This window comes from Danio rerio, chromosome 1 (genome assembly GCF_052040795.2).
Source record: "Danio rerio strain M-AB ecotype USA chromosome 1, GRCz13ab, whole genome shotgun sequence".
In the NCBI taxonomy this organism is placed as follows: Eukaryota; Metazoa; Chordata; class Actinopteri; order Cypriniformes; family Danionidae; genus Danio; species Danio rerio.
The window spans coordinates 11,128,817-11,156,787 of record NC_141021.1 but is presented as its reverse complement, the minus strand read 5'-3'; the positions used below and the strand labels follow the sequence as shown (position 1 = coordinate 11,156,787).

At 34.9% G+C, this 27,971-nt stretch overlaps 3 protein-coding genes across 9 annotated transcripts in view; 2 read left to right on the top strand and 1 right to left on the bottom strand.

The window, feature by feature from the left end:
• The window catches only part of ints15 (integrator complex subunit 15), a 30,883-nt gene extending 17,262 nt beyond the window's left edge, over positions 1 to 13,621 (top strand). Inside the window, 9 exon segments of one of the 5 annotated variants that reach the window (NM_200325.1) lie at positions 1,563 to 1,657; positions 3,342 to 3,593; positions 6,357 to 6,578; positions 6,814 to 6,979; positions 9,289 to 9,590; positions 11,655 to 11,856; positions 11,950 to 11,989; positions 13,123 to 13,204; positions 13,274 to 13,621. In NM_200325.1, coding sequence (NP_956619.1) covers positions 3,396 to 3,593; positions 6,357 to 6,578; positions 6,814 to 6,979; positions 9,289 to 9,590; positions 11,655 to 11,856; positions 11,950 to 11,989; positions 13,123 to 13,204; positions 13,274 to 13,420 — 1,359 coding nt within the window. In that variant the 5' untranslated portion in view covers positions 1,563 to 1,657; positions 3,342 to 3,395 and the 3' untranslated portion in view covers positions 13,421 to 13,621. 5 annotated transcript variants of the gene reach the window in all.
• Positions 13,622 to 14,874: 1,253 nt separating this feature from the next.
• mad1l1 (mitotic arrest deficient 1 like 1) overlaps positions 14,875 to 27,971 on the top strand; it is a 131,886-nt gene continuing 118,789 nt past the window's right edge. Inside the window, exon 1 of the mRNA XM_087235329.1 lies at positions 14,875 to 15,170. The gene's annotated coding sequence lies outside the window, so the exon portion shown is untranslated. The remainder of the gene's footprint in view (positions 15,171 to 27,971) is intronic.
• On the bottom strand, positions 18,644 to 27,018 carry pmm2 (phosphomannomutase 2). 3 transcript variants are annotated; one of them, XR_015475546.1, is made up of 9 exons: positions 26,651 to 26,828; positions 23,736 to 23,847; positions 23,581 to 23,657; positions 23,408 to 23,499; positions 21,489 to 21,588; positions 21,321 to 21,396; positions 20,944 to 21,059; positions 19,904 to 20,527; positions 18,644 to 19,844 (listed from the first exon to the last, which is right to left on the bottom strand). XR_015475546.1 is itself a non-coding variant. In NM_200084.1 (8 exon segments), coding segments are annotated over 8 exon segments (753 nt in total). In that variant the 5' UTR covers positions 26,726 to 27,018; the 3' UTR covers positions 20,323 to 20,422.

Sequence of the window (27,971 nt, the reverse complement as noted above, 5' to 3'; positions counted from 1 at the left end):
TGCAGTTTGACAGCAGGGATATTATTTAAATTAAATCATATTTTTTTGTTTTTAACTGGGAATGAATTAACGTAAATTAAAATAAAATATTAAGGCCTAAGCAAATTAATAAATGAATAAATAAATAAACACTTGAAATTACAATAGGGCCTCACGGTAGCAGAGTAGCAAGATCGCCTCACAGCAAGAAAGTCGCCGATTCGAGCCTCGGCTGGGTCAGTTGGCATTTTTGTGTGGAGTTTGAATGTTCTCTCCGTGTTGGAGTTTTTTTCCTCCTGTTGCTCAGGTTTCCACCACAAGCCCAAAGACATGCGGTACAGGTGAACTGGGTGAGCTAAATTGTCTGTAGTGTATGTGTGTGAATGAGTGTGTATGGATATTTCCCAGAGATGGGTTGCAGCTGGAATGGCAGTTGCTGTGTAAAACATATGCTGGATAAGTTGGCGGTTCATTCCGCTGTGGCGACCCCAGATTAATAAAGGGACTAAGCCAAAAATAAAATAAATAAATGAATGCAATAAGATATTTTTATTAACCTTGGATGGTGAACGTATAAAAGAAAGTGCAAGTACAACTAGTTTAACTAAAACCCAAAACATTTAACTTATTAAAATGAATAATCACTGACAATGAATAACGTGGAAAAATAAATAAGTAAATAGATAAAATTTGAAATTGCAATAAAATATTTTGTTTAGCTTATGTGGTGAATGTATAAGAGAAAAGGCATATGCAAACAAAATCATACTTTATTATTCAATAAATAGTCATTGAGTAGTCCTCTTCTGAATATGGGTGCTAGTTACTAAGCTTAAACCAAAACGTTTTCTTATTAAAAATGTATCATTATTAATAAAAAAAATGAGTTGTAGCTGGAAGGGCATCCGCTGTGTAAAACATGTGCTGGATAAGTTGGCTTACTGCAGTCTCAATATGTAGGCTATATTTTATATATATATATATATATATATATATATATATATATATATATATATATATATATATATATATATATATATATATATATATATATATATATATATATATATATAATATTTTCTTAAGTTGACTATTTTTAAACAAATAATAATGGAATTATCCACATCTGGATGCAATAGTTATAATGAATTAAAATAAATATTAAAAAGATTTTTTTTTAAATAAAGGCCTAACAGCAAAAGCAAAACACAAACACAAACAAACAAAATGTAGAATTTTAATTACGTTAGCTGCTTTTTTATTTTTTAACTCAGTTTATTGAAACAAATACAATAACACCTGGTATAAACTGAAACATTTTATTATATGAACACTATCTAACATACATTTAAAATTAGTAAGAGCAGTTAGTGGGGTATTTCATATTGAAAAATCAGAATGCTTGATTTGAAGTTGATTTTCAATCAAATCGTTGCTTCAGGCAGAAGTTTTGTCGTTGTTGTTTGTTTTAGTTGTGTTGTTGTTTAATTGTTGTTAACTCCAGAACACAGGAGGCGCTGATCAGCCGTTCTTCTCTTCGCTCAAACGAGTCTGCAAATGTCTTTTATGGGGTTCCGTAGTTATTTTCCGAGGAACAACTTTCACATTGTCAGTTATGAGCGATATGCTTTTGCAGATTAAAGTAAACTAATGTAGCGAGTCTTAATTGTTAACCTAGGTAAGTCGGTTCTAATTACGAATAACGTTATGCATGTATTGTGAACGAAGCAAATATTTAAGGTCCTTGCGTTGTGGAAACATCATCGCTTTTGAACAATGTGTGTCACCATAGAGAATAGAAAGCTCTGGTGGCTTGTCTGTTGTCCATGTTATGTGTAATTCAATAAGAGTGAATTTAATACAATCTATTTTGCTATTTTTTCTGCAGACGCATTACATACTGTGGTATATGTTGCATTTGTTTGTATTCCAATGATGATTGTCCGGAATTAACTTATAACACTAGGATATCTTCTGTTTACATTTATGAGCATCAGTTTGATCAGTTTAGTCTTGATTTACCGAAAACAACCACATTAATATCATTTTGTATAACAATAACTCACAATTCTTGAAATCCTGTCAAACTAATATAGAAAAATAATCAAAATTTGATCACTAAAATACTAATGGACATTTCTATTACTTTTGCTGTAACTTTGGCTCAACCCAACGCTGGCTTTTGTTCCTATTTGTTATCATCTTTAATTATTTAAAATGTTGTGTAACCAGTTGTTATAATATATATTTTAAAAAGTACAAGTCATAAGTATGTTTTCATTTTAAAATAAATACTTATATCATGCTGATATAAGTGATGATGGTGAAACCTCATTTCAATCATATTACCACGTTGTTTATATGAAATAGACGTATATTAGGCATTTCATTTGCTTGCGATGTCTATATAATCACTTTTGTTATTGTAATAAGATTGAACAGCAAAATACTACGCCTTCAACCTTTAAGAAATCTAAAGATTTTTAATAAATTGTCATGCTTTAGGTCCAAAACTATGGCATATTTTGTTATTTTGGTATGATATGTTCTGCTTGCTTATTATACTTCTATGTATATACACTTCTTGTATGTATTTTTCATAATTCTTGTTTTGATTCATACATTGATTCATGTACAAAAATATCGCATTACCATAAAGCAGATATAAAACATGTAGTACTATGATTCCCTTTCAAAAATCATGGTATTACCATGATGCATTAGCAATCAATTAATTAGCAATCAATTTGTATCTTTATTTTTTTTCATAAATGTCACTGATTAGCTTGATGCATGTTCAGAACATACACTGTAAAACCCAAAAAGTGAAGGTAACTCAAATCATTTGAGGACACAGATTGCAACAAACCAATTAAGTTAAAAAATAATCCTAATGAGTGCTGTGAACTTAATCCATTTGAGTAAATGAAGTACAGTAGAACCCAATAAATGAAGAGAACTCAAACCAACTGAGTACTGTAAAACCCAATAAGTTCAACTCAAACCATTTGAGGAAACCGATTGCTACAAACCATTTGAGTAAAAAAAAAAACAAATCTAAATGAAACCTGTGAACTTACTCCATTTGGAATAATGAGGTATTTAATTAACTCATTACCTTTAACGCTGAGTTTAAAACTCTTTTCAAATTAGCAGAATTAACTTATAGTCAATTTTGAGTTATCTACACTCATTTCATTTGATAAAGTTGACTGTTGGGTTTTACAGTGTAGTATTACGATAATTGCATATCCAAAAACATGGTGTTACCATTCATTGTCCAATGAATTACGTGCAAAGATACAATTAAGTTCCATATTTGTTACTAACCTAATGATGTCTTTTGTATATTTTTTTCTCAGTTGGACTGATGCTTGTATATGTGCTGATGCTGTAGTTCCTCCTCCACAGCAGAGATGAGTGATATTCGGCATGCATTGCTGCGGCGCGATCCGCTGAGCGCTGCTAAAGAGGTTTTGTATCATCTGGACATCTCGCTGGGCAGTGCTCTGCAGAGCTCCGCTGGACCCCCGGCTGGACTAGAGAAGAGCACAGTGGAGCTGGTGGAAGAGTTCATCTTTCATGTCTCTAAAGACAGAAACATTCAGTCAAAGGTGAGAAGGGAAGGTGCATCCCATTGTGTATCTGAGCACTGTTTAGTTAATGCAAGTGTATTCAAGCTGAAAATTTAGAAGAGGAAGGTACGCTTTAAAGGGATATTTACCCCCCCCCCTCTTTTTTTTTCACAACTTATTTAATTATTAATATTTTTACTAAACAAGTGGTTCCAAACCTTTATGAATTTTCAATTGCTCTTTAATATAGCCCAAGTTTGTACAGAACTAGGAAAAACAATTGGCAAGGAATTATTTGCAAAAAGATTTAAAACTAGATAAAATTGTGTCTTTCTGTGAATTTAAAGACATTATAAAGAGAGTGGTATTGGAAGCATGTGAGCATTGTTGAGAGGACTGATAAAGTGTTGTAATCGTGTATTTTAAAATTGTTTTACTGTATGGCTGTTACCTTAGTCAGGTCTTGTAAAAGAGATTTTAGATCTCAACTAAAGTTCCTGGTTAAATTAGAATAAAATGAAAAAAATATATATATATGTTAAACACAAAAGAAGATATTCTAAAAAATGTTGGAGCCAGTAAACATAGACATCTATTATAGTAAAGACAAATACCATGAAAGTCAGTGCTTACCGGTTTCCAACATATTTTCAGCAGATATCTTTTTTTGTTCGTCAGAAGAAAAAAACTCAAACAGGTTTGGAACTAATAATGATTAGAGTTAATGGTGAAAGAATTAATCATTTTTGGTAAACTATCTTTTTAATGGATCATTCACTTATTTAAAATAAAAGAACAGTGTGGAATGTTGGACATGTTCTGCACGCATGTTTTTATTTTTTTATTTTTTGTTAGGCTTCAAGGTTCATGGCAAATCAGTCTAATGACAAATTTAAAAAAAATTTATACACTAGATTAGTTTTTCTCAACATTTTCCATATGATTATTTTTCATCTAAAGTAACCCAATTTCTAAAATAGAACTGCATATTAAAAACAAGTAAATGTACTTAGCAAAAATACCTTATAAAAAGTACTGTCCCACTTTAATCAACATAATAAACTGAAAGACTTTACACCATAGGTCTCAAACTCGATTCCTGGAGGGCTGCAACTCTGCACAGTTTTGTTCCAACAATAATCAAACACAGCCGATCCAACTAAGGTGTTCCAGACTACTAGAGACTATTAAGCAGTTGAGTTTGAGTTTGAGAGCATTGCTTGACACACAAATTGATAGAATATAAATAATACAGATGAATAAATAGATTAAGGTAAAAAACGATTAAATAGCACTCCTGCACTAAGTTGGAATGAGACTAAAAGAAGGAGGTCAATGCGGCCAAAATCTATGGGAGTCCAGGCATTCTCCTCATGGGCACCTAAATTGTGGAACTCTTTACCCTCTGATATTCGCAATGCACAATCCTTTAATGTTTTTAAACCATCATTTAAAGTTAACTTTTTAGGGCAGCTTTTATTTGATTTTATTTTGATTTTATTTTATTTTTGGATCTATTACTATTATTATATTTTGTGTTTTTAATTATGTTTATTATTATAATTTTTCTTTGCATTCATCCTTGTATGTATCTTTTACTACTGCACATTTTATATGTCTGTAAAGTACCTTCAGATGCTACTTTTAAAGGCGCTGTATAAACATAAATATTAATATTATTATTTAAAATATGCAATTCCAAAACCACAGTTAAAGAAGTGCAATTTTATAAATGCGAAAGCAGCACAGTAAATACACTTTAACATCATGAACTGTTAATGAATCTATTTTTAAAAAAAATGTGTGCAAAAAAAGTTTCTGGCTTTAAATTGAGTTCTATGGAATAAAAAAGCAAGTTGTAGTGTATGTCTGCACTTACCATGTTTACTATGTAAACTGAGCTGCTTATTTCTTTATTTTCTCAAACATATCAAGGTAAGTGTGCAAAGAAATAAGAATTCCTCCTGATTAAAAGAATGAATATTATGTTACCTGCATTCAAATCATTCACAGCTATTACAAAATAGTAATCTGGGTTAGTCTTGGGCGGTATCCAAATTACCTCTGTATACGGTATTACTGTGCATAACCAAAAAATACGATGTAAGGCTCATACAGCATCACCAAACTGTTGGCTTGTGCCTAAACCATTCAGAAACTGAATACCATATATGTGACCTTAGGTTCGAGGTATTTCAGTCTCTCGTGCTCACCTTTTTCTTGCACAATTTGCAAATTGCCTCATCTGCATTTTCCTCCTCTCCCTTCTCATTCGTTCGAAACCCGAAATACTGCCAAACTGCTGAAGTTGGGTTCTTTTTTGAGAACAGGTCACTCGGTGTGTAACTCGCCATCTTTTCTCACCTCTTACTTTCCACACTGTCCCGTGATGACAACCACGCATACACATTGTTAGGCATTAAATAAATTTTATTTAATATTTAATCCTAAATATTTAATTAAATATGTCTCCTATATAATATATTGTTTTTTATGATGGTATAATGGAATTGATACTGTTGCTATTTTTAGATCCCATGGTTAACCATATTACCGTATTACCGGCCAAGCCTAATATGGGTCTGACAGAAGTGTCAACTGCTTAAACACACATCTTCAAAACCACATCACAAACCACTATTTGAGAAAGTCTGCACTAGAAAATTTGAAAGAAGAGTTAGTACATAATGTAAAGCTTGGTCATCTTGTTGGATTACCATGTAAATTCAGTGCCAGTTATACTAATATGCCACATATGAGTGAAAAATGATTGAAGTGAATCGTCTGTTGTGTTTGACTTAGAGGATGAGCTGCGTTCAAGAGCTGCAGCTGCTGGAGATCATATGCAGTTACTTCCAGGAGCAGAGCAAAGACGCCATCCGACAGGTCATTTTCTCGGCGCTCTTCAGTCTGCAAGGCAACAAGGCTGATGAGAGCCGCATGGCTATGCTCGGGAAGCTGGTTTCTATGTCCATAGCTGTGTGTCGTGTGCCTATACTAGAGTGTGCAGCTATCTGGCTACAGGTGTGTGATGAGACTTTTTGACATTATGCTTATGACATTTTTAGATGCAAAGACGTGTTCTGTATGAATGGCTCCTTAGGGGAGGTTTAAAAAATTTAAGTTAGATCTATCTATGATAGGTAAGCAGATTTCTACAGAAGATTACATCACATTATTGAAATTTTGGAGGAAAATGTGTTTGCTCGTCATGAAATTCATTTTTCTGAAGGATTTCCTATGTGTGTTTTTTGTGTAGCGCACACACTCTGCGTGGTGTGTGCGTTTGGCACAGGTGTTGATGGAGGATTACTGCACGCTGGTGCCCTGTGCCATCTCTACCCTACAAAACATCTGTTCAGCCAGCCCTCGCTTCTGCTGCCAGCTCATCACTGCAGTCACGGCGCTCTATGACTTCTCCACAGGTACCATGTGTACTTTTTGTTACAGTTTATGAACAACTATTCTCTAGGTTATAAACGTTATATTATTTATGAGCAAGATCTTTTGTTTGTTCATCATTAAGACATTACTATATACACTCACCGGCCACTTTATTAGGTACACTTTACTAGTACTGGGTTGGACCTCCTTTTGCCTTTAGAACTGCCTTAATCGTTCATGGCATAGATTCAACAAGGTACTGGAAATGTCCCTCAGACATTTTGGTCCATATTGACATGATAGCATCATGCAGATAGATATTGCAGATTTGTCGGCTGCTAGTCCATGATGCAAATTTCCTGTTCCAGCACATCCCAAAGGTGCTTTATTAGATTGAGATTTGGTGATTTTGGAGGCCATTTGAGTACAGTGAACTCATTGTCATGTTCTGAAATAATTTGTCTGAAATAATTCGTGCTTTATGACATGGCGCGTTATCCTACTGGAAGTAGCCATCAGAGGATGAGTACACTGGGGTTATAAAGGGACGGACATGGTCTGCAACAACACTCTGGTAGGCTGTGGTATTGACATGTTGCATTCTCTGTAAACCCTAGATAGTTGTGCATAAAAATTCCAAGTAGATCAGCAGTTCCTGAAATACTCACCAACAACCATGCCACATTCAAAGTCACTTAAATCACCTTTTTTTCCCCATTCTGATGCTCTGTTTGAACAGCGGCAGATCGTCTTGACCATGTCTACATGCCTAAATGCATTGTGTTGCTGCCGTGTAATTGACTGATTAGAAATTTGCGTTACCGAGCAGTTGGACAGGTGTACCTAATAAAGTGGCCGGTGACTGTATAATGCAATAAAAATAGTAATTCCTTTCTTTGTAGCTAAAGTGACTTTTTTTTTTAAGTATGGGAGTTTTTTGCTGATCTGTTTAAATAATCAACAAGAAATCTGAATCTGTAGCAGAATTAAGTAATTTCTCAGAAAAAGGGTTTATTCTTTATTTGCACACATTTGGCATTAAACTGTTGTATGAACACAATGTCACACTTTAGGCTCTTCTATTCCTGTCACATTGCTAATTTAAATGATAATATTTTAAATGAGTTCCTTATAGAAATAAAACGTTTTAAGAAAGAACTTATTAAGCAAAATAATATTAAGTCAAAATGATAAACAAAATTATTTTGCTTTCCATATTAGCAGATTTTTTTGTTTTTTTTTAAGGAAAAATCCACTTCATTTTGGAATATTATTTCTTAAAACAATACAATATTTTGTTTGCCTAGAAAATGCTTCTTGATTTAAGAATTTTTTGTCATTTGGACTAAAAACAAGACAACAAATCTAAATAAGAATATTATTTTTGCAGTGTTTATATTTACTTTGTTGATTTTTTTTTTCCTGTCAATGACTGCTTTTTTTTCCCCAACGTTGTTGTGAAATATATAGGAAATTTTCATTGTTGTGTGAACTATCTATTTAACTATCATTAACTAATGGACTATCATTAATGTTTTATAGTAGGAGTAATCTATGATACTTTACCTTTAATATATTTACTAACAATAAATAATAATGAACAATACTTAAACAGCATTTATTAAATCATAGTTAACATAGTTAACATTTACTAAGGCTGTATTAAATCCAAAGGTATGTTTGCTAATATTAACTCACTATAAGCAACTTTATTTTAAAATAACTATCAAAGACAAATAAATACTGTAATACATTTGCTGTTCATCATTTATTTATGTTAGCTAAGACATAACTAACATTGACTAATGGAACATTATTGTAAAGTGGTAATGTGAAGTATTTTTTATTTTATTTATTATTATCATTTACATTTGAAGTCAGAATTATGAGCCCTCCTGAATTATTATTATCATTTTTTCCCAATTTCTGTTTAACGGAAAGACAATTTTCTCAACACATTTCTAAACATTATAGTTTTAATAACTCATTTCTAATAACTGATTTATTTTATCTTTGCCATGATGACAGTAAATAATATTTTACTAGATATTTTCCAGATACTTCTATACAGCTTAAAGTGACATTTAAAAAATTAAATAAATAAATAAATTATTAATGAAATATTGCTTGAGAGGCCTAATAATATTGACCTTAAAATGTTTTATAAAATTAAAAACTGCTTTTATTCTAAATTAAATAATACTTTCTCCAAAATAAAATACATTACCGGAAATACTGTGTAAAATTCCTTGCTCTGTTAAACATAATTTGGGAAATTTTTGAAAGAAAAAATTCTCAGAAGGGCTAATGATTTTGACTTCACCTGTATGTGTAATATTGTGGCTTGTAGATGAGTTGACTCCACCCCCTGCGCTCCTGGAAATGCTGGTTGGTTGGATCACAGAGGATCCCAGACTTCTTTTGCTCACCTTCATCAACAGCCCACTCAATTCCAGCCTGCCGTTGGGTTGTCTCGAGATCACTCCTCTTCTGGGTTTGCTGCGGTGGTGTGTCAAAGCTCCGTTAGCCTATCACAGAGGCCGGAAGTCAGCTATGACCAATGGCCATGGAGATGGTGAAAAGGGGACGGCGTATGAAGAGCTTTACTCCAAATTACACCTGAGTGTTCTTCAAGTCTTTCTCATGCTTCAGGTGGGGTATTTTGCGTCAACAAGCATCGTTTTGTGAAGCTTGATTATTTTCATGTAGGGTCATAATACATCATGTGTTTTTATAATTAGCATAAACAAATACACTACCTGACAAAAGTCTTGTTGCCTATGTAGGTTTGGGACATGGGGAATGTCTTTGGGCGTGTGGGGGAAACCGGAGCACCCGGAGGAAACCCACGCCAACACAAGGAGAACATGCAAACTCCATACAGAATTTTTTTTTAGTAAATTTACACAAAACAGAAAAACAGTCAACAACAACAAAGAAACACCCCCAACACCTATTTCCCTTTTGTGTCTTTAACAGAAGAGGCATAGCTAACAGTCTGCAAACATCAAGGTTCAAGTCCAAATGCCCAGCAAGTGTATGTATAGGATGCACACGCAACACCATTCATTCATATTCTTTTCGGCTTAGTCCGCAGTGGAATGAACCACCAAATTATGCAGCATATGTTTTTACCAAGCGGCAACCTCCCGCTATTCCTCAGGAAGCCCATACGGAAGTAACTAAACTGCAATTCCTCCCAAATTCCGCTAGTCCTGGCCGCTCCTGGCTCCATAATAGAGCAAATTTCAGTTGAGTCCACTGAATGGCCAACTTTACAGCAGAAAAAAAGGTGTTTACAGCCTGGTACAAAAAAGATTTTGGTTAATACAGCTAATATTACCCTTCATGACAACTGTGAGGAGGCTGAATTTTTTTTATAACTCTTCAGTTTCCTTTATATTAAGTTATATTACGTTTGCATAATTAAGGGCGTGGCCACTTGAGTGACAGCTAGGTCTCGCTGATCGCAGTCATGTCACCTCAGCTGACTCCGGCAGATTAGCCACTGAACTCGGCATATTTATCGTATTTCTGTGTTGTTTTATGTGGCTTTACACAGTCAACTGCCTTTTGGACTTGTTTCCTACAATTATCAAATAGCATGGCATGCTATGTGCACTTACTTGTGCTCACAAACCATTCACGTGGCCTCCGTTTCCCATGTGAGTAAAGTTATATACTTATATACCATCGCTATACATGTATTTGTTTTATTTAAGATGATTTATCGTTTATATTTAGAGCTGTAATGCACTCCAGAATCCATCAGATTGATTAGCTGTAGCCTCTAGAACAGTCATCTGAAGCGTTGTCATACAGTGTTATGCTGGATTTCATCAATAGTCTTACATTATCTAACACAGACTATATCTGAAGTGTTTGGAAGTAATTCGCGTTTTCCTCCTGTTGAAAAACGTCATAAGAACAAAACTTAGTGGCTCAATGTATTACAGCAGTGTTTTTAAAAGTCTAAACACTTTATTGATATAGTGTACAGCCAAGCACATGTGGTCAGAGCACAAACGAGTCGCAGGTGATAAAGTATTAAGCGTTCTCCCAAAGTAAAGTGTGTCTAAACCAGGTCCAAGCCAAATGCCAGCAGGTGTCTGTAGCTCCGCTCACTCTCCGCCTCTTTGCCCTTGTTTGGTATCCTGCCGTGGGTCCGATGACGCGCGAACAAAATGCCGATGGTTGGCCGCGCCTACTTGTGGCTTCTTTTGCGCTCTTCAGAAACTTATGGGTGACGTCACGGATGCTACGTCCATATATTTTACAGTCTTTGGTTTTTACGCAGGGGATGCCCTTCCAGCTGCAACCCATCACTGGGAAACATCCATACACGCTCATTCACACTCATACACCGCATATACCGCATGTCTTTGGACTTCTGGGAGAAGCCAGCGCACCTGGAGAAAATTCACGCCAACACGGGGAAAACATGCAAACTCAGCCAAGACTCAAACCAGCGACCTTCTTGCTGTGAGATGGCAGCACTACCTACTGCACCAATGTGTCACACACAACACCATTACAGTAGTAAAAAATAAATAAAAAGGAAATGATATATGATATACGTAAAAAGCGAACCATTCAAGGTTTTGTATACTTTTATTAAAAGCAGGCCAATTGTGGTTAATGTGAAAGGCATTAAACCTTTAAGCCATTAAAGGTTGATTTCTGATGTATTTTTGTGTGTGTTTTGAACTCCTGCAGGTGCACCTGACCGAGAAGAATATGTTTTGTCGTCTGACTGTTCTTCCTGTGGAGTCTGTAGCCGCTCTGATCGAGGAGGTCGGTCGTTTGTGTGAAAAGCTCGCGCCGCTTCTCGACGCCAGTCACATTCAGCTGGCTCTGGACAGGCTGGCACAGGCTCTACAGGTCGCCATGGCAACCGGAGCCCTTCTCTGCGCCAGAGGTACAGTTTAGTTCATAACCAGCCGTTTAGGTTTCATATGATAATAGCAGCCTTCCATTGATGTCTCTTCCTGTCATGTCATTTACTCCTCAGAGGATCTACGGGCTTTGTGCTCCAGACTGCCTCACAACAAGTAAGTCACTGATGATTTGAATATTGAAATCATATGCCTGCTGGAACGATAAGCCTGTCTGAATTGAAATATTTATATAAATGAGTATGTTTTTTGCATTTTAACACATGTAAATACAATAAATTAAGTGTTATTATAGTATAGTTATGATGCAAAAATAGATGCTGGTCAAGATTTTGTCATTTATTCATTTATTTGTTTAAAAATAGAAATAGAGACAGAAATGTAGCTTTTTAAAAATATATGATGTACTGTATGTATGCCACATTCAAACACACATACATACATATGTGTGTATATATATATATATATATATATATATATATATATATATATATATATATATATATATATGCATACACACACACACATGTATGTACATACACGTGTGTGTGTGTGTGTGTGTGTGTGTGTGTGTGTGTGTGTGTGTGTGTGTGTGTGTGTGTGTATACTTATATACATAGACAAAAATTGTAACAAATATTTTAAAATATAATTAAAAATAAAGAATTTAGTAATAACTCTATTTGTAATATTATAATGAATTATTAAATAAAAATAAGATAAAATTTATTTAATAAATAATAATAATATTTTATTTATTGCATTATATTTCATATTTATTATAATATTTATATTAATTCATTTTACATTTATTATTAATAATAATATTTAAATTATAATTATTAAATAAAATGTAATAATGCAATAAATCAATTATAATATCACTAATTAAACATTTATTTGTATTTTAAAATTAGCAATTTTTTCCAATGTAGTTTATCTATTGGAATGTAATAATAATATAATTGTAGTTAGTAATATTATTATTTAACCTTTAACATAGATTTTTCATAAAATAATAATAAGAATAAATAATAAAATCAAATTTACTAAAAAGCTCATTACAAAAATTGTGCTATTTAAAGTTTATTTGATTTTGAATAGTGACGGTAGCCGTCTTTTGTCACTTTAGATTAGAGTAATGCTTTGTTGCTGTATAAAAGTATTAAAGAACAAATTCCAAAACATTTGAACAATAATTCATATTTTTATTTTGTTCAATATCTATACTACTTCACCAGCAACCTTACATCATATCAGTGTAGTAACTCTGTGTTTTTGTGTTGCAGTCTCTTACAGCTTGTAATGTCCGGGCCAGTGGTTCAACCTCCTCCTCACAGCTCCCCCTTCCAGCCCAACATGTACCCTCACATCCACCCAGGTCGCCCGTCTCCTCTGTCCCCCCACAGCCCACACCAGTCCACCTTGTCCTCCCCTCACAGCCCTCACACTGTCCTGACAGCCCACCCCACACACCCTGCACTCGCCCCTCACCGCCCGCTGACGGCCCACGCCACACACCCGGCCCTCTCTCCACACGCCTTCCACCCCGCCTCCATCGCCTTCCCCTACCGGCCCATACGCTGAGCGGGACGTCCCGACTACTGGACTTCTGTTCATGAGGTTTGAATTGATGTTGTTATAATGTTTGGTTTAGTCATATTATATGCGGGGATGTACAAATGTTTGGGAAGATAATCTGCTGGTCAAGGCTGCGTTTGTTTGATTTAAGAGAGTTAAAAATTGTGAAATAATATTACAATTTAAAATAAATGTTTTTTTATAGAATTGAGGTTTAAATGTCATTTATTTATATCACTTAAAGCTGAATTTTGAGCACTGCTGCTTACAGTGCATCCGGAAAGTATTCATGGCGCTTTACTTTTTCCATATTTATTTTTTATGTTACAGTCTTATTCCAAAATGGATTAAATTCATTTTATTTCCTCAACATTTTACAAAAAATAAAAAAAAACATTTAAAATTTTTTTTTTGCAAATATATTAAAAATTAAAAAGCTGAAAAATCACATGTACATCAGTATTCACAGCCTTTGCCGAGAAGCTCTAAATTGAGCTCAGCTACATTCAGTTTCCACTGATCATTTTTGAGATGTTTCAGCAGATAATTTGGAATTCACTTGTGGTAAATTCAGTTGATTGGACATGATTTGATAAGGCATACACCTGTCTACATAAGGTCCCAGGGTCGATGCATGTCAAAGCACAAACCAAGCATGAAGACAAAGGAATTGTCTGTAGATCTCCAACACAGAATTGCCTCAAGGCATAAGGCTGGGGAAGGCTACAGAAAAATTTCTGCTGCTCGGAAAGTTCCACTGAGCACAGTGGCCTCCATCATCTGTATGTGGAAGATGTTTGGAAGCATCAGGACTCTTCCTAGAGCTGGTCGGCCATATAAGCTGAGTGATCAGGGCAGAAGGGCTTTAGTCAGAGAGGTGATCAATAACTCGATGGTCACTCTGTCTGAGCTCCAGCATTCTTCTGTGGAGAGAGAAGAAACTTACAGAAGGACAACCATCTGTGCAGCAATCCACCAATCAGGCATGTATGGTAGAGTGGCCAGACGGAAGCCACTGCTTGCCTGGAATTTGCCAAAAGGCATCTGAAGGACTCTCAAACCATAAGAAACAAGATTCTCTGCTCTGATGAGACTAAAATTGAACTCTTTAAAGGGTCACGAAACACCAAAACACATTTTTTGAGCTGTTGACAGTCGTATATGTGTCCCACACTGCTAAAAACACTATTAGGACACCTATATTTCACTAAAAAGTGTAAATTGGTTGTTTTTGCGTTATTTCAAGCAAATTCGTACTTCCTGTTTGAAACGAATTTTTGAAGCTGCGTCACGGTCATGACATAATAGCGTGTATACCAGCGTGCAGACTGGACGTCTGTGCCAGAGTGTGCCTTATTACGTCTTACAGTGTGATGCATTAATGCATGAGCAAGGCTTGGTTCAAACCAATCAGCGCGCTCTATTGTGCAACTTCATTAATATTCATTAGTGTCACCGTCTTTACACCACAGAGACGCCACGTTGTGTTGGCAAAACAAGCGTGAAGTGTTGCTTTTATAGTTTGCTGCCATTAAGTTTCGTTTTCATTTTCTCTCTGTGAGAGCTTATCTGGATCACGTGTGGATTACAGTGTACGCGACGCTCGACAACAATAATTTACGTGTCTAAGGGGGATTATTGTTTACCTGAGAGCTGTTCTCATCTGCAAACGCTGAAATCCGGATTCCAGATGTAGTCTTCTCTTCATAAAGACGCGGCTCTAGTTGCTGGTGATTGTCCTGTCTCTACAGATTTGGTAAGTGAGCGACCAGTGCTCTTTGTATATTCAGTTTGTTCGTATCAAATAAGTTAACTATTGCATTGAGTGCAAACATGTTAGCACCGCATTTTGTGACCGGAATAACACACGCGGCTTTCGGACGCTACCTGCCGTGTGCATCTAAGTTTCCGGCAAATGCGGAGGTTTTTTTTCTGTCATTCGCCGTGCGGTATCAAACATTGCATGAAAAATACACGCTTAGAGCAGTTCCTCGAAACAAATATCTAATTTGTCGCGAGGGGCATGAATGAATTCCCTGAATGAAAGAGCCGAACTGCAGTTAAAGTCCGACATTTAATAATTTGGCAAATAATTCGACTACAGATGTCCATGTAGGTTAAACACCATCCCTTTCTCCTGTGTATTTTGACTGAAACTCGCGCGTGCCCAAATAGACACTCCCACACCCTCCCACTTTAGTTTCTCCGACACTCCCCCCTAAACAGAGCTGGACACCCCCACTTTTCTGACTTTTTCCAAAGAAGAGGTGTGAAAACACCCTGCTGAAACGAGGGGGTTTCATGGCCCTTTAAAGTAAATGTCAGGCGATACAATTGGAGAATACTCATCACCAGGCTAGTACCATCCCTACAGTGAAGCATGGTGGTGGCAGTATCTTGCTGTGGATTGATGATGTTTTTCAGCAGCAGGAACTGGAAGACTAGTCAGGATAGAGGGAAAGATGAATGCAGCAATGTACAGAGACATCCTGAATGAAAACCTGCTTCAGAGTGCTCCTGACCTCAGACTGAAGTGACGGTTCATCTTCCAGCAAAAATTCCCAAAAACAAGTGTGCCAAGCTTGTGGCATCATATTCAAAAAGACTTGACATTTTGGGGTATTGTGTGTAGAATTTTGAGGAAATAAATCAATTTAATGCATTTTGAAATAAGGCTGTAATGTGGAAAAGACAACAGCATCTGGATGCAGCCTTTATGATGCAAGCTGAGATGGCATCACTCAGCAATGCAATGTCAGACACGATGCACTCAAATGGAGCAAGTGATGTCAGTGTGAGGGTTAGGGTTAGGTGAGCCCTTTAAAAAGCATTGGATGCAGCTCAGATTGCACTGAACCAGGTCTGCAGCCAGACCCCTCTTGGAAAAGGTGACGCGCTATAAAGACTTAGTGCATCCGGAAAGTATTCAGTGTCACTTCAGAAATGCCCTCAGAAATCATCCTAATTTATAATTTGATGCTCAAGAAACAATTATTATAATTATTATTTTCATTATTATTGCCATTATCTGTTGCTGTTGAGCTGTTTCCTGTTTTTGTGGAAACTGTAATATAGCAATATAGCTGTAATATGTAATATAGAGTTCACATTTTCAAATAAATGCTGTTATTTTGAACTAAAAAGTTTAATTTGTTAGTTTCCACAAAATGTTTTCAACATTGATTATTAAAAATATTAATGATTGAGAACCAATAAGAATCGGTCATAATAGAACAGCGTATCATCATGTTAGAATCATTTCTGAAGGCTGAACGCATTGACGCTGGAAATTCAGCTTTGACTCAACACATATTAAATCATTGTTTCCCAACCCTGTTCCTAAGGGCACACCAACAATACACATTTTCACTCTGTTCCTATACAAACACACTTGAATCAACTCATCAGAACATTAGAAGAGAATGAAATGAAATGAATGGGTCAGATAAAGGATCTGTACTGTTGGTGTGCCTCCAGGAACAGTGTTGGGAAACACTGTTTTAAACTACATTCTATAAATATAAATGATGTAATGTAATATTATTCAATTATTTGACAGTTCAAATCAAATAAATGAAGCTTTGGTCGGCAGAATAGGCTTCTTTTCAAAACTTTACAAAAATCCCAAACTTTTGAACTCTTATGGATATTGTAAAATATTTTTAGCTTTGATATGGACTTTAAAAGTGCTTGTACAGATGAAGTAAAATGAGAAGCTTAAAGAGTGTTTTTCCAGCTAAATTCAGTCATACATTATAAACCGTAATATTGTACAAACCATCAAATATATTTTTGGAAAAATGCAACATTTGTGGTCATTCAATATACCGTTTAAGAAGCAGTTTAAACACTTTTTATACTCACAATTCCCTGAAGTGAAGACATTCTTTCTTTCTTTTCCAAAGAGAATTGGTACATTATTGAAACACACTGTTTAGTAAATTCTTTTGTTCTTTAAACTAATGATTGCATGCATGTAGTTATTAAAAACATTGAGATGGTTTTTTTAAATGTCTTGCTAATAAAAAAACAAAAACTTTTCAGTAGCTTTTCTTAGAATTTTAAAATACATTAAAACATGTGAATCATATTCTACAACAGTAAAATGCCTAATACCAATCAGAATATAATTTTATTATACAGCTTATTCCACTTCAGCAGGTGGATTTAAACTGCCAACCATCAATTTAACTACTAGTTCAGTTTAAAGCAAAAATGGATAAATCCCAGAAGAATATATCCGTTAATCCTCATATAAACCCTTTGACCTGATGTTTCTTATTAAAAAAACCTGAATTGTTGCACCTTCACCATTGGATTTGGTTGTAAAATGAGTATAACCAAAAATCACATTTGCTCCTGAGACAAAAACAAAATAATTTTTAGAAAATCATCCTATTTTAGGTCTTGTCTACACCAGATTCATTTTTATCAATAAAAAATGTGGGCAATTCTAAATGCAGGTGTAAATGTAAAAATGGATTCAAACTGGATTCATTTAGTAGTGTGTAAAATTATTAGGTTTTGGTTTGCACCTACTGGTTATCAGTTAAGTTGCTAAATCATTGCTTGCCAGATATGATTGGTTTAAATGTTAAACATTTTTTTATTTTTTTTTTTAGAAAATCATCCTATTTTAGGTCTTGTTTACACCTACTTTACTCCTGATTTATTTTTGTCAATCTGAACACAAGTGGGCAATACTAAAAGCAGTTGTAAATGTAAAAAATGGATTCAAACTGTATTACTTTAGCAGTGTAAACACTTATTAGGCTTTTACTTTGCACCTACTGGTTACCAGCTGGGTTGTTAAAGCCTGGTTGCCAGATATGATTTGTTTAAATGTAAAAAAAATGTAAAAATTGTTTTAGAAAATCATCCTATTTTAGGTCTTGCTTAAACCAGCTAATTTTTTGTCAATCTGAACACAAGTGGGCAATACTAAATGCAGGTGTAAATGTAAAAAAAAAACTCAAACAGGATTCATTTAGCAGTGTAAACACATATTAGGCTTTGACTTTGCACTACTGGTTACCAGTTGGATTGCTGAAGCAAGGTTGCCAGATATGATTGGTTTAAATGTAAAACTTTTTTTTTTAGAAAATCATCATATTTTAGGTCTTGTTTACACCTATTTTACAGCAGATTCATTTTTGTCAATCTGAACACAAGTGGGCAATACTAAAAGCAGTTGTAAATGTAAAAAAAATGGATTCACACATGGATTCATTTAGCAGTGTAAACACTTATTAGGTTTTTACTTTGCACCTACTGGTTACCAGTTGGATATCGAAGCAAGGTTGCCAGGTATGATTGGTTTAAATGTAAAAAGAAAAAGTACAATTTTTTAGAAAATCATGCTATTTTAGGTCTTGTTTACAGCTATTTTACTCAATCTGATTATTTTTGTCAATCTGAACACAAGTGGGCAATACTAACACAGGTGTAAATGTAAAAAAACAAATTTAAACTGGCTTCATTAAGTAGTGTAAACACTTGTCAGGTTTTCACTTTGGTTAATGAAGCATGGTTGTCAGATATGATTGGTTTGAATCAGGAGTCACCAATCTCGGTCCTGGAGGGCCGGTGTCCCTGCAGGGTTTAGCTCCAACTAGCCTCAACACACCTGTGTGGATGTTTTAAGTATACCTAGTAAGACCTTAATTAGCTTGTTCAGGAGTGTTTGATTAGAGTTGGAGCTATAATCTGTTGGGCACCGGCCCTACAGGAACAAGTTTGGTGACCCCTGGTTTAAATATACAAAAAAAAAGTACAAAACAGCACAATGTTCACACCACTTGCAAGAACAGAAATCGCAGTTGTGATCCTAACACGTGTCAAAAGCATAAGCTAATACTACATCGGAATATCAGAAAAAGAGTTTTTAAAAGTTTTCATTCATAAAACCTGGACAATAGGGATAGAATTAAACACCAGGAATAAAAGAGAACGTCTCCCTGTGACAAACCAAAGTGCATCTTAGGGTGCTTTCACACCTGTGAATCGATTCAGTTGTTCCGAAACAGAGATTACAAATGTTACATTGTTGCTCTTTGCTCTTGGAGCGGTTCACTTTTACACTGCAAAGTTTCTAATCGGACCAAAAGAGCTAAAACAAGTCACGTGCGAGTAAACTCTCCTCACATTGGTCAGAGTGTCAGGGTTTATTTAGCAGAGTCCCGCTCAGCTGTCAGGAAAGGTGGTGGTTTGGTGGTGATTGACAAGGTGCATGCAACGTGTCTGGGGAGAGATGCGATGGGGAGGGGTGAGAAGGGTGCGCGACGATGCCTATTTGAGGACCGGGAGGGAGACGCGAGATTACTGGGAGATCATCACTCGTTTGTGGGCATCCGGAGACTCGCGAAACTTCCCGCCCTACTCATAATTCTCTCTTCATATAGCCGTAAGCCTATTACATATCCATAAAACACTGTGATATAACCGCGCTCGGATCGGATCGCTTTCTCACTGCAATCGAGCCGTGACCACCTCATTCAAGCGATCTCGGAGCGATTACTTTGGCACGGAACAGAGCGCGATTGCCCTGTTCACATATGCCAACAAACCGCGCTAACTGGGCAATCGAGACACGTTCCAAAACAAAAATGTAGGTGTGAAAGCACCCTTAATATCAATGTAATTAGTGCCTTAACTAAAAAAAGATCTTCCCTTTTATTTGGATTATAATGTGTTTAATATCAATAGAAGATTTTAGAATGTCCAGTACTGATGTGATTTAAGGCACAGGAGTTCAGACATAATGACCCTAGCACCCACAATGATCCTTAAAGCTGTATGTAATGCATAACATTACCTATAAAAATAAATGCATACTGTACACAGTAACCCAGATTTATCATAAGCACCTGTCATGAGGTACAAGCATGTGCATATACAAGACAATAAAGTCAATAGTGAGACTTTCATTCATAGTTTCACGATTCATAGACAGTGTAGTCTTCTGTATACTTCATTCTAGATAGCAGAGGTTGTGTTCAGGGTCTTTTCTCAGCTGAAAAAGAGCTCCCTGCAGATCCTCTGTGTGTCTTCAGGAGATTTGACCTCATGGCCGATTGTTCTGGGGTCTACAAAGATTTCGTAGTCATTTCCTCCCTGTTTGGAAAAAATAACATGATTAAACTGCTTAGAGTCTACGTGAACTAGAAGTTGATCCAGATTTTTGCTTTAGTATGATGACGTATTTATATCTGAAACTGAATATTGAGTAGGGGCGGGGTTTTATGCTCCTCCTCTCATCTTTCGCAGCATAGTAGTAGTTGGAAGGGCGTGGCTAAACATATTTCACTCATCAGAGGAGGAGTGTCACTTCAGGACGGAAGCAAATGACTCGATTTTGAATAAACATAACCAAAATAAAAAGAGGTTTTAGTGAATTAAATTGTTTACCTCAAGAATAAAATTTTTGCTAAAGATAAATATTGACATTAGGCTAGTCTGGAATAGTGCAGTATGTAAATGAAGTACGTGTATGAATACTTGAATTAGTCGAAACTGCATCTTGGACTCACAGGCATTGTTTTGTCTCCAAAGAAATGGATGTGCTGATAGGAGTCTTTCTCCACAATTCCCAAACAGTAGCGCTTATCCCAGCCTTCTGGAAACACATCAAAACTGATCTGTCCACCTGCAGGGAAAAATACATACATGAGTCAAAGACAAGCATCATTTCAAGGAAGAAAGTAGCAGTGCTACATTTTTTCATGTAGATTAAATGCATGTAAAATAATGACTTTCATATATTTATAGCATGATTTACAGAAAACACAGTCTGTAATTTAGTGTAAGAATGACAGTATTATGTCAAATATATTCAGTGCAAACTTCGTATTATTTAGAAAAATAATTTGACGGCACATTAAAAGATTCATTAACACTCGTTTCTTACCAATGGAGAAAGCTAGTCCCTTCCCAGCAAACTCTTCTTTTAAAACGGAGACAAATGTTTCTCTAATCTTCTCCTTCTGCATAAAAACATACATTTAATTAAACTTTAGATGGCATCCTTTAAGAAGATTAGGGCATTGTGTGTTGATACATGTGTAAAACAAACAACCTTATCAAGTTCAAAGAATTCGATTCTTTCCTGTTGGCTGCAGCTTCGACCGATCGGAGAGACATTCAGCATTCCATTCCGAAATTCAATAAATGTGCCTCTGAAACGTAATAATAACATAAATATTGTGGTTTATCTATTTATTACAAATGTTTATGTATATAAAATAAATGTACAGCAAATTAAAATCACATTCTGAATTGGAACCTTTCATCAAATTTATCCAAAAACTATTGAATATAGATTTATATTTCATCAATTTATTTTCCTTAATTATCAGCAGTCGCCACAGTGGAATGAACCGTCAACTATTCTGGCATACGTTTAAGCATTTCCAGCTGCAACCAGTACTGGGAAACACCCATACACTCGCGCACTAATCCACAACGGCCAATTTAGTTGCACCCTGAGGAAACCCATGCAAACTCCACACAGAAATGCCAACTGGCCCAGCGGGGTCCACCATGCTGCCTCATAGATGTATATTTAAAAAAAAAAAAAAAAGTCAGCTTATTTTTAATTGTAATACATTTGATATATTGAATAAAAGTAATATACAGTGCTCAGCATAAATGAGTACACCCCCTTTTGAAAATAGAAAATGTGATCTTTTTAAACAAAACAGTTTTATTAAGCAGTTAAATCCATCAAAATAAGAGTTTAGTCAGGAATAGAAACATTTGAGTTATTGCAAAAAAAAAAAAAAAAAGATTTTTTAACTAAAACTTTAATATTTTTTATGCTTCTCTTGATTTATCTTGTTTATTAAACTTTTATTTAATATTTTTCCTCAACACTAATTTGGGTGTGCACATTTTTGGACTCTGATGTTCAGTTTTTTTTTTTGTTAGATTAGTTCCAGTTTTGGCTTTGGTACTGACTAATATAATGTATATGCACAAAATGTTATTGTAAAACATCCTTTAGAAAATTGTAATTGTGTATGTTTTATAATCTCAACCTTATCAAATACACTCATTTGCCACTTTATTAGGTACACCTGTCCAACTGCTTGTTAACGCAAATGTCAAATCAAATGGCAGCAACTCAATGCATTTAGGCATGAAGACATGGTCAAGACGATCTGCTGCTGTTCAAACTGAGCATCAGAATGGGGAAGAAAGGTGATTTAAGTGACTTTGAACGTGGCATGGTTGTTAGTGTCACACGAGTTGGTCTAAGTATTTCAGAAACTGCTGATCTACTGAGATTTTCAAGCAAAACCATTTCTTGGGTTTACAGAGAATGATTCGAAAGAGAAAATATCCAGAGTGCGGCAGTTATGTGGGAACAAATGCCTTGTTGATGTCAGAGAAGAATGGCCAGACTGGTTCCAGCTAATAGAAAGGCAACAGTAACTCAAAATAACCACTCGTTAAAACCGAGGTCTGCAGAAGAGCATCTCTGAACACACAGCACGTCCAACCTTGAGCCAGATGGGCAACAGCAGCAGAAGACCACACCGGGTGCCCCTCCTGTCAGCTAAGAACAGGAAACTGAGGCTACAATTTGCACAAGCTCACCAAAACTGGACAATAGAAGATTGGAAATTTTGGATGTTAGGGTCAGAATTTGGTTTCTTGAACATGACAATGAATTCACTGGACTCAAATGGCCTCCACAGTCATCAGATCTCAATCTAAAGAAGCACCTTTGACATGTGGTTGAAGATTCGCATCATGCATGAGCAGCCGAAAAATGTGCAGCAACTGTGTGATGCTATCATGTCAATTTGCACCAAAATCTCTAAGGAATATTTCCAGTATCTTGTTGAATCTAGGCCACAAAGGATTAAGGCAGTTCTCAAGGTTAACAAGGTACTAGTAAGGTGTAAGGTGTATGTAATAAAGTAGCCGGTGAGTATGTACTAATCTATATGATGCAATAAAAATATGCAAAGGACAAACTGTCAACCTTACCTTTTTTTAGGCAGTTTAATCTTTGAAAGGTAATTGAGGCAGAAATTGATGAATTCCTGCAAAATGTCTTCTCCCAGGTAGGCCTGAATATTCTGAAATCAGTAATTATTTGCGGGACAGTATGAGAAACAGTTGTTGAATTTAATAAACAATACAGAAGGAATTACAATTACCTGCACAGAGTGAAGCTTTCCAAACCTGTACGCAACCAAACCGTTCTCAGCAAACACGTAATCCACTCTGTCAATCACTGGAAAGACATCAACACAGAGACTGTAAATATACTGAGCGGTTTGTGCTTCCTTTATTTTGTATTCATTATACACACCATCATCTCCAAGCTGCTCTTTGATTTTGTCCAGATCTGATCCTCCAACCACTCCGACTTTCACACGCTGTTTCAGTTTAGACAGAAACTCATGCATGTCTGCGGTGGCTTTCTGAAGACAAAAAACACACACGAGGTAACTAACTACATTTTATTATGTGATTATTAATTTAAAAAAAACCCACCACATCTTCAGTTAAGTGATATGAATATAGTTGTAACATATAATATCTCAAAGAGAGGTAAATGTTTTTTACTAGGCCCTAAAAACTGTTTTTCTGGAGCCACGATTGAAGGTATGCACTCATAAAGAAATTAAATAACAATAATAAATGTATCTGGTGGTTTAATAACCACCTGTATATTATGTACATCTCTATTTGCATATCCCTGATTAGTAGTAATAATAGCAACCTGTACAGTATGTTCATCTATTTGTAAGTTAGATTATATATATATATATATATATATATATATATATATATATGTATATATATATATATGTATATATATATATATATATATATATATATATATGTATGTATATATATATATGTATATATATATATGTATATATATATATATATATATATATATATATATATATATATGTATATATATATATATATATATATATATATATATATATATATGTATGTATGTATATATATATATATATATATATATATATATATATATATATGTATATATGTATATATATATATATATATATATATATGTATATATATATATATATATATATATATATATATATATATATATATGTATGTATATATATATGTATATATGTATATATATATATATGTATATATATATATATGTATATGTATATATATATATATATATATATATATATATATATATATATATATATATATATATATATATATATATATATATATATATATATATATATATATATATATATATATATATATAATGGAGTAAAAGGTGTGACATCTAATCATCCTCTTTCCCTTTGAAATAGATAATTATCATTTCTGAAAGCTTGCAAAACTTACAGACTTGTTTTTTAATGTTCAAGAGTGCCTCAAGATGACTTATTTTACATTTAAATAAAATAATAAATACATTCATTCCTAAAAATAAATCCAAAAATTGAGGTACTTTTCATTTTTAAGAAGTCTAGACCTGGAATATTTTCCAAAATGAAATTTGCATCAAGGCAACCGCTGTGTAAAACATATGCTGGATAAGTTGGTGGTTCATTCCTCTGTGGCAACCCCTGATAAATAAAGGGACTAAGCCCAAGGAGAATGAAAGAATAAAAATTGTATCATCTTTTTTTATACCAAACATACATGTCATATATATACATGTCTACATGAGTCAAGTTTTCAATCGTTATTTACAGTACCAGGCGATGTTTAAAAGGTCAGTTCATGACTATCTTTATACTTCTGTTTATATATAACATCTTCATACCACAAGCAGGCTAAACATAGGAGGTATTTGTAATAGCCATAAACAGTAGTATGTCATTTAGCATGTGCCAAGAAAGAAGATCAGATAATAAAATAGTTTTACAGCCACAAAACTACACTCACACATTCATTTTTGACTTCATAAACATACATTTACAGTCTGATTTCCATCTGATTACAGCAATCAAAAGTCACGTGATGGTAATGAGTAAAAAATTAGGTATCTGGTTTTGGTGTCAGCATCAAATTATATTGGCAAGTGATTTTTATATCCACTGAAAGCATATTAAATGCAATTAAGTCATCCATTACCATATAGCAAAACACATGCAAAAATGTAATTTTTAACTGCTCATATTAAAATATATAAAGATGAGTGATCATATTGAGCAATTCCATGCAAATGTCAACCGTGCCATGAAAAAAAGTTTCCACTAAAATCTGGAAACCTTAAGTTTTTTGTGTAAGCAAGTATTTTGCAGTACTTTAGAAACACTCAAAAATGTTTCTGTTAATGTTTTCAAACTACAGAATTATATTTAATTTACCAAAGTCGCACAAGTGACAATTTCATATCTGTCACATCCATAACACTTTTTCTTCATAAATGCAAAAAAATTACAAAAAATAAAATCAATCATTTAAGTTCTATAAAGAACTTCTATAATTATAACATAAGAATTTCTACAAATTATGTTGTATACTGTCAACTCACAGACTTTTTTGATCACATCCATAACACATGTTTATTCTTCTCATTTAAAATATAAAAAAATCTTTACAGATTGATATTTTTCTGCTCCCTCAATTTTATATTTTTAATTTAATATTTTTCTGCTTTCTGTGGTCAGTTGTTCTGAAAAAATAAACTAAAGTTTTAATGTACAATTTCTTTGTGAATATATGTTTTGAGATTTGCAAATGTCACATCCATAACGCTGGATTTGCTTTATTAAATTTTAGTTAATATTAATAAACGACACAGGTACAAGTAGTGTTTTGAATGATGGCAAAGTATAAAGATTTAAAATGTCAATTAATTTTGGAGGTACAATTTTGGTTTGTTTTATTCAACAAATATTTATGGTGTTTTGAATGACATTTCATAATTCAGCATCTTCTGTGAATGATGGTAAACATGTATTTTGCTCAGAAGAAACAAAAAATTATAAGAAACACATTATTGCACGGAGTAAAATGCAAAGTTGTATTGAAAAGTAATTTCGTCTTTCACTTTACTACACAGAAAACCAGATAATGTTAATAAAGTGGATCATTTCACATTATTTCAGTCACTCCGCGTCACTTTCGTTTTAAAGGTAACTGTCAGTCCATAGATAAGCGATTGTAAATCAATCATTATCATCGATTGCAGCCATATCTTAGGAGATATGAGATTAACAGTTAGTTAACATAGCTAGCTAATGCCTTCCGCATTAATTCACTCACTTGACGAGCTGCTGTTAAAGTCCCGTCCACGTCAAACAGACACAGCGTTGTCGAATCCACGGTAGAACCAGACATTGTGATATTTGGAAACTTTAGAAATCAATATCTCCTCTGTATGAAGTTTTATGAAGACTCAGTGGCAGTCAGTTCATTCATTCAGCAGTGCAACGTCACATCTTCCGTGTTGTCGGAAGTGTATTGAAGCGCCAGAGCTGTACGTCAGAGTGAGCGACCTCCACGTGTACAACATCTGCCAACAGCAGACAAACAACTTCATAAATAAGAAGGATAACCTGTTTTCCCTATGTATGGGCCACGTTGTTATTGTAGTGAATGACAATGCGACCAATTCAAATTTATATGTAAGTGCTGCATATGGCAAGCCAACTTAGCTTTCAATAGTGCGGGGAAGTTCGGATCTTTTCCGCGAATCGGATCTTTTGGACAGCTCTTCAGCAGCAGTTATGAATCACAGATCAATTTAAGGTTGACTATAGCCCTATAAGTTGCATACCTCTCGCTGTAAACTTGCACCTCTCAAAAAAGTAACTACAAATCGTGACAACACATGGTGCAAGCGATTGGTCGACTTGGTAGCGGTGAAGCGTATGCGGAGCCACCTCTGCTGAAAAAAAAAAACAGCTTAAACCAGCCTTAGCTGGTTAGCTGGTTTTAGCTGGTTGACCAGCCTGGTTTTAGAGGGCCATTTCCAGACTGGTTTCCAGCTGTTTCCAGCCTGGTCTTAGCTGGTCAGGCTGGGAGATGAGAAGCTAAATCCAGCTTGACAAGCCTAAAAAGGCTGGAAGCCCAGCCAAAACCAGCGATGTCCAACTTAAACCAGGCTGGTTAAGTTGGTTTTAGTTGGTTTAAGCCAGTCATTTTCCAGCCTGACCAGCTAAGACCAGGCTGAAATGGCTGGAAAACGGCCTGGAAATGGCCAAAACCCTTCTAAAACCAGGCAGGTCAACCAGCTAAAACCAGCCAACCGGATTAGACTGGTTTAAGCAGTTTTCTCAGCTGGAGCGAGCTGCAGGAGAGCAGTGAGCCTGTTGAAGCGAGTGTTTGTAAGTGTTGAATCCCATGGAGGCGCTGCAGATGGAAACTTTTATTTGTGTTTACCTTTTGATTAAAGATGTTGCACGTCTGCCATTTCCTTTACAGTAGCATTAAAAACACCCGCGAAGAAACTCAACTTTTCGGAGGTGTATTGTAGAGCAACACAAGCAGCATGCAGAAGTATAAATGCACAGTTATGCACAAGGCATGTGCCGTGGGTCACATCAATCGCTTGACGCAAAAGAATAAATCAGCCTATACTCTA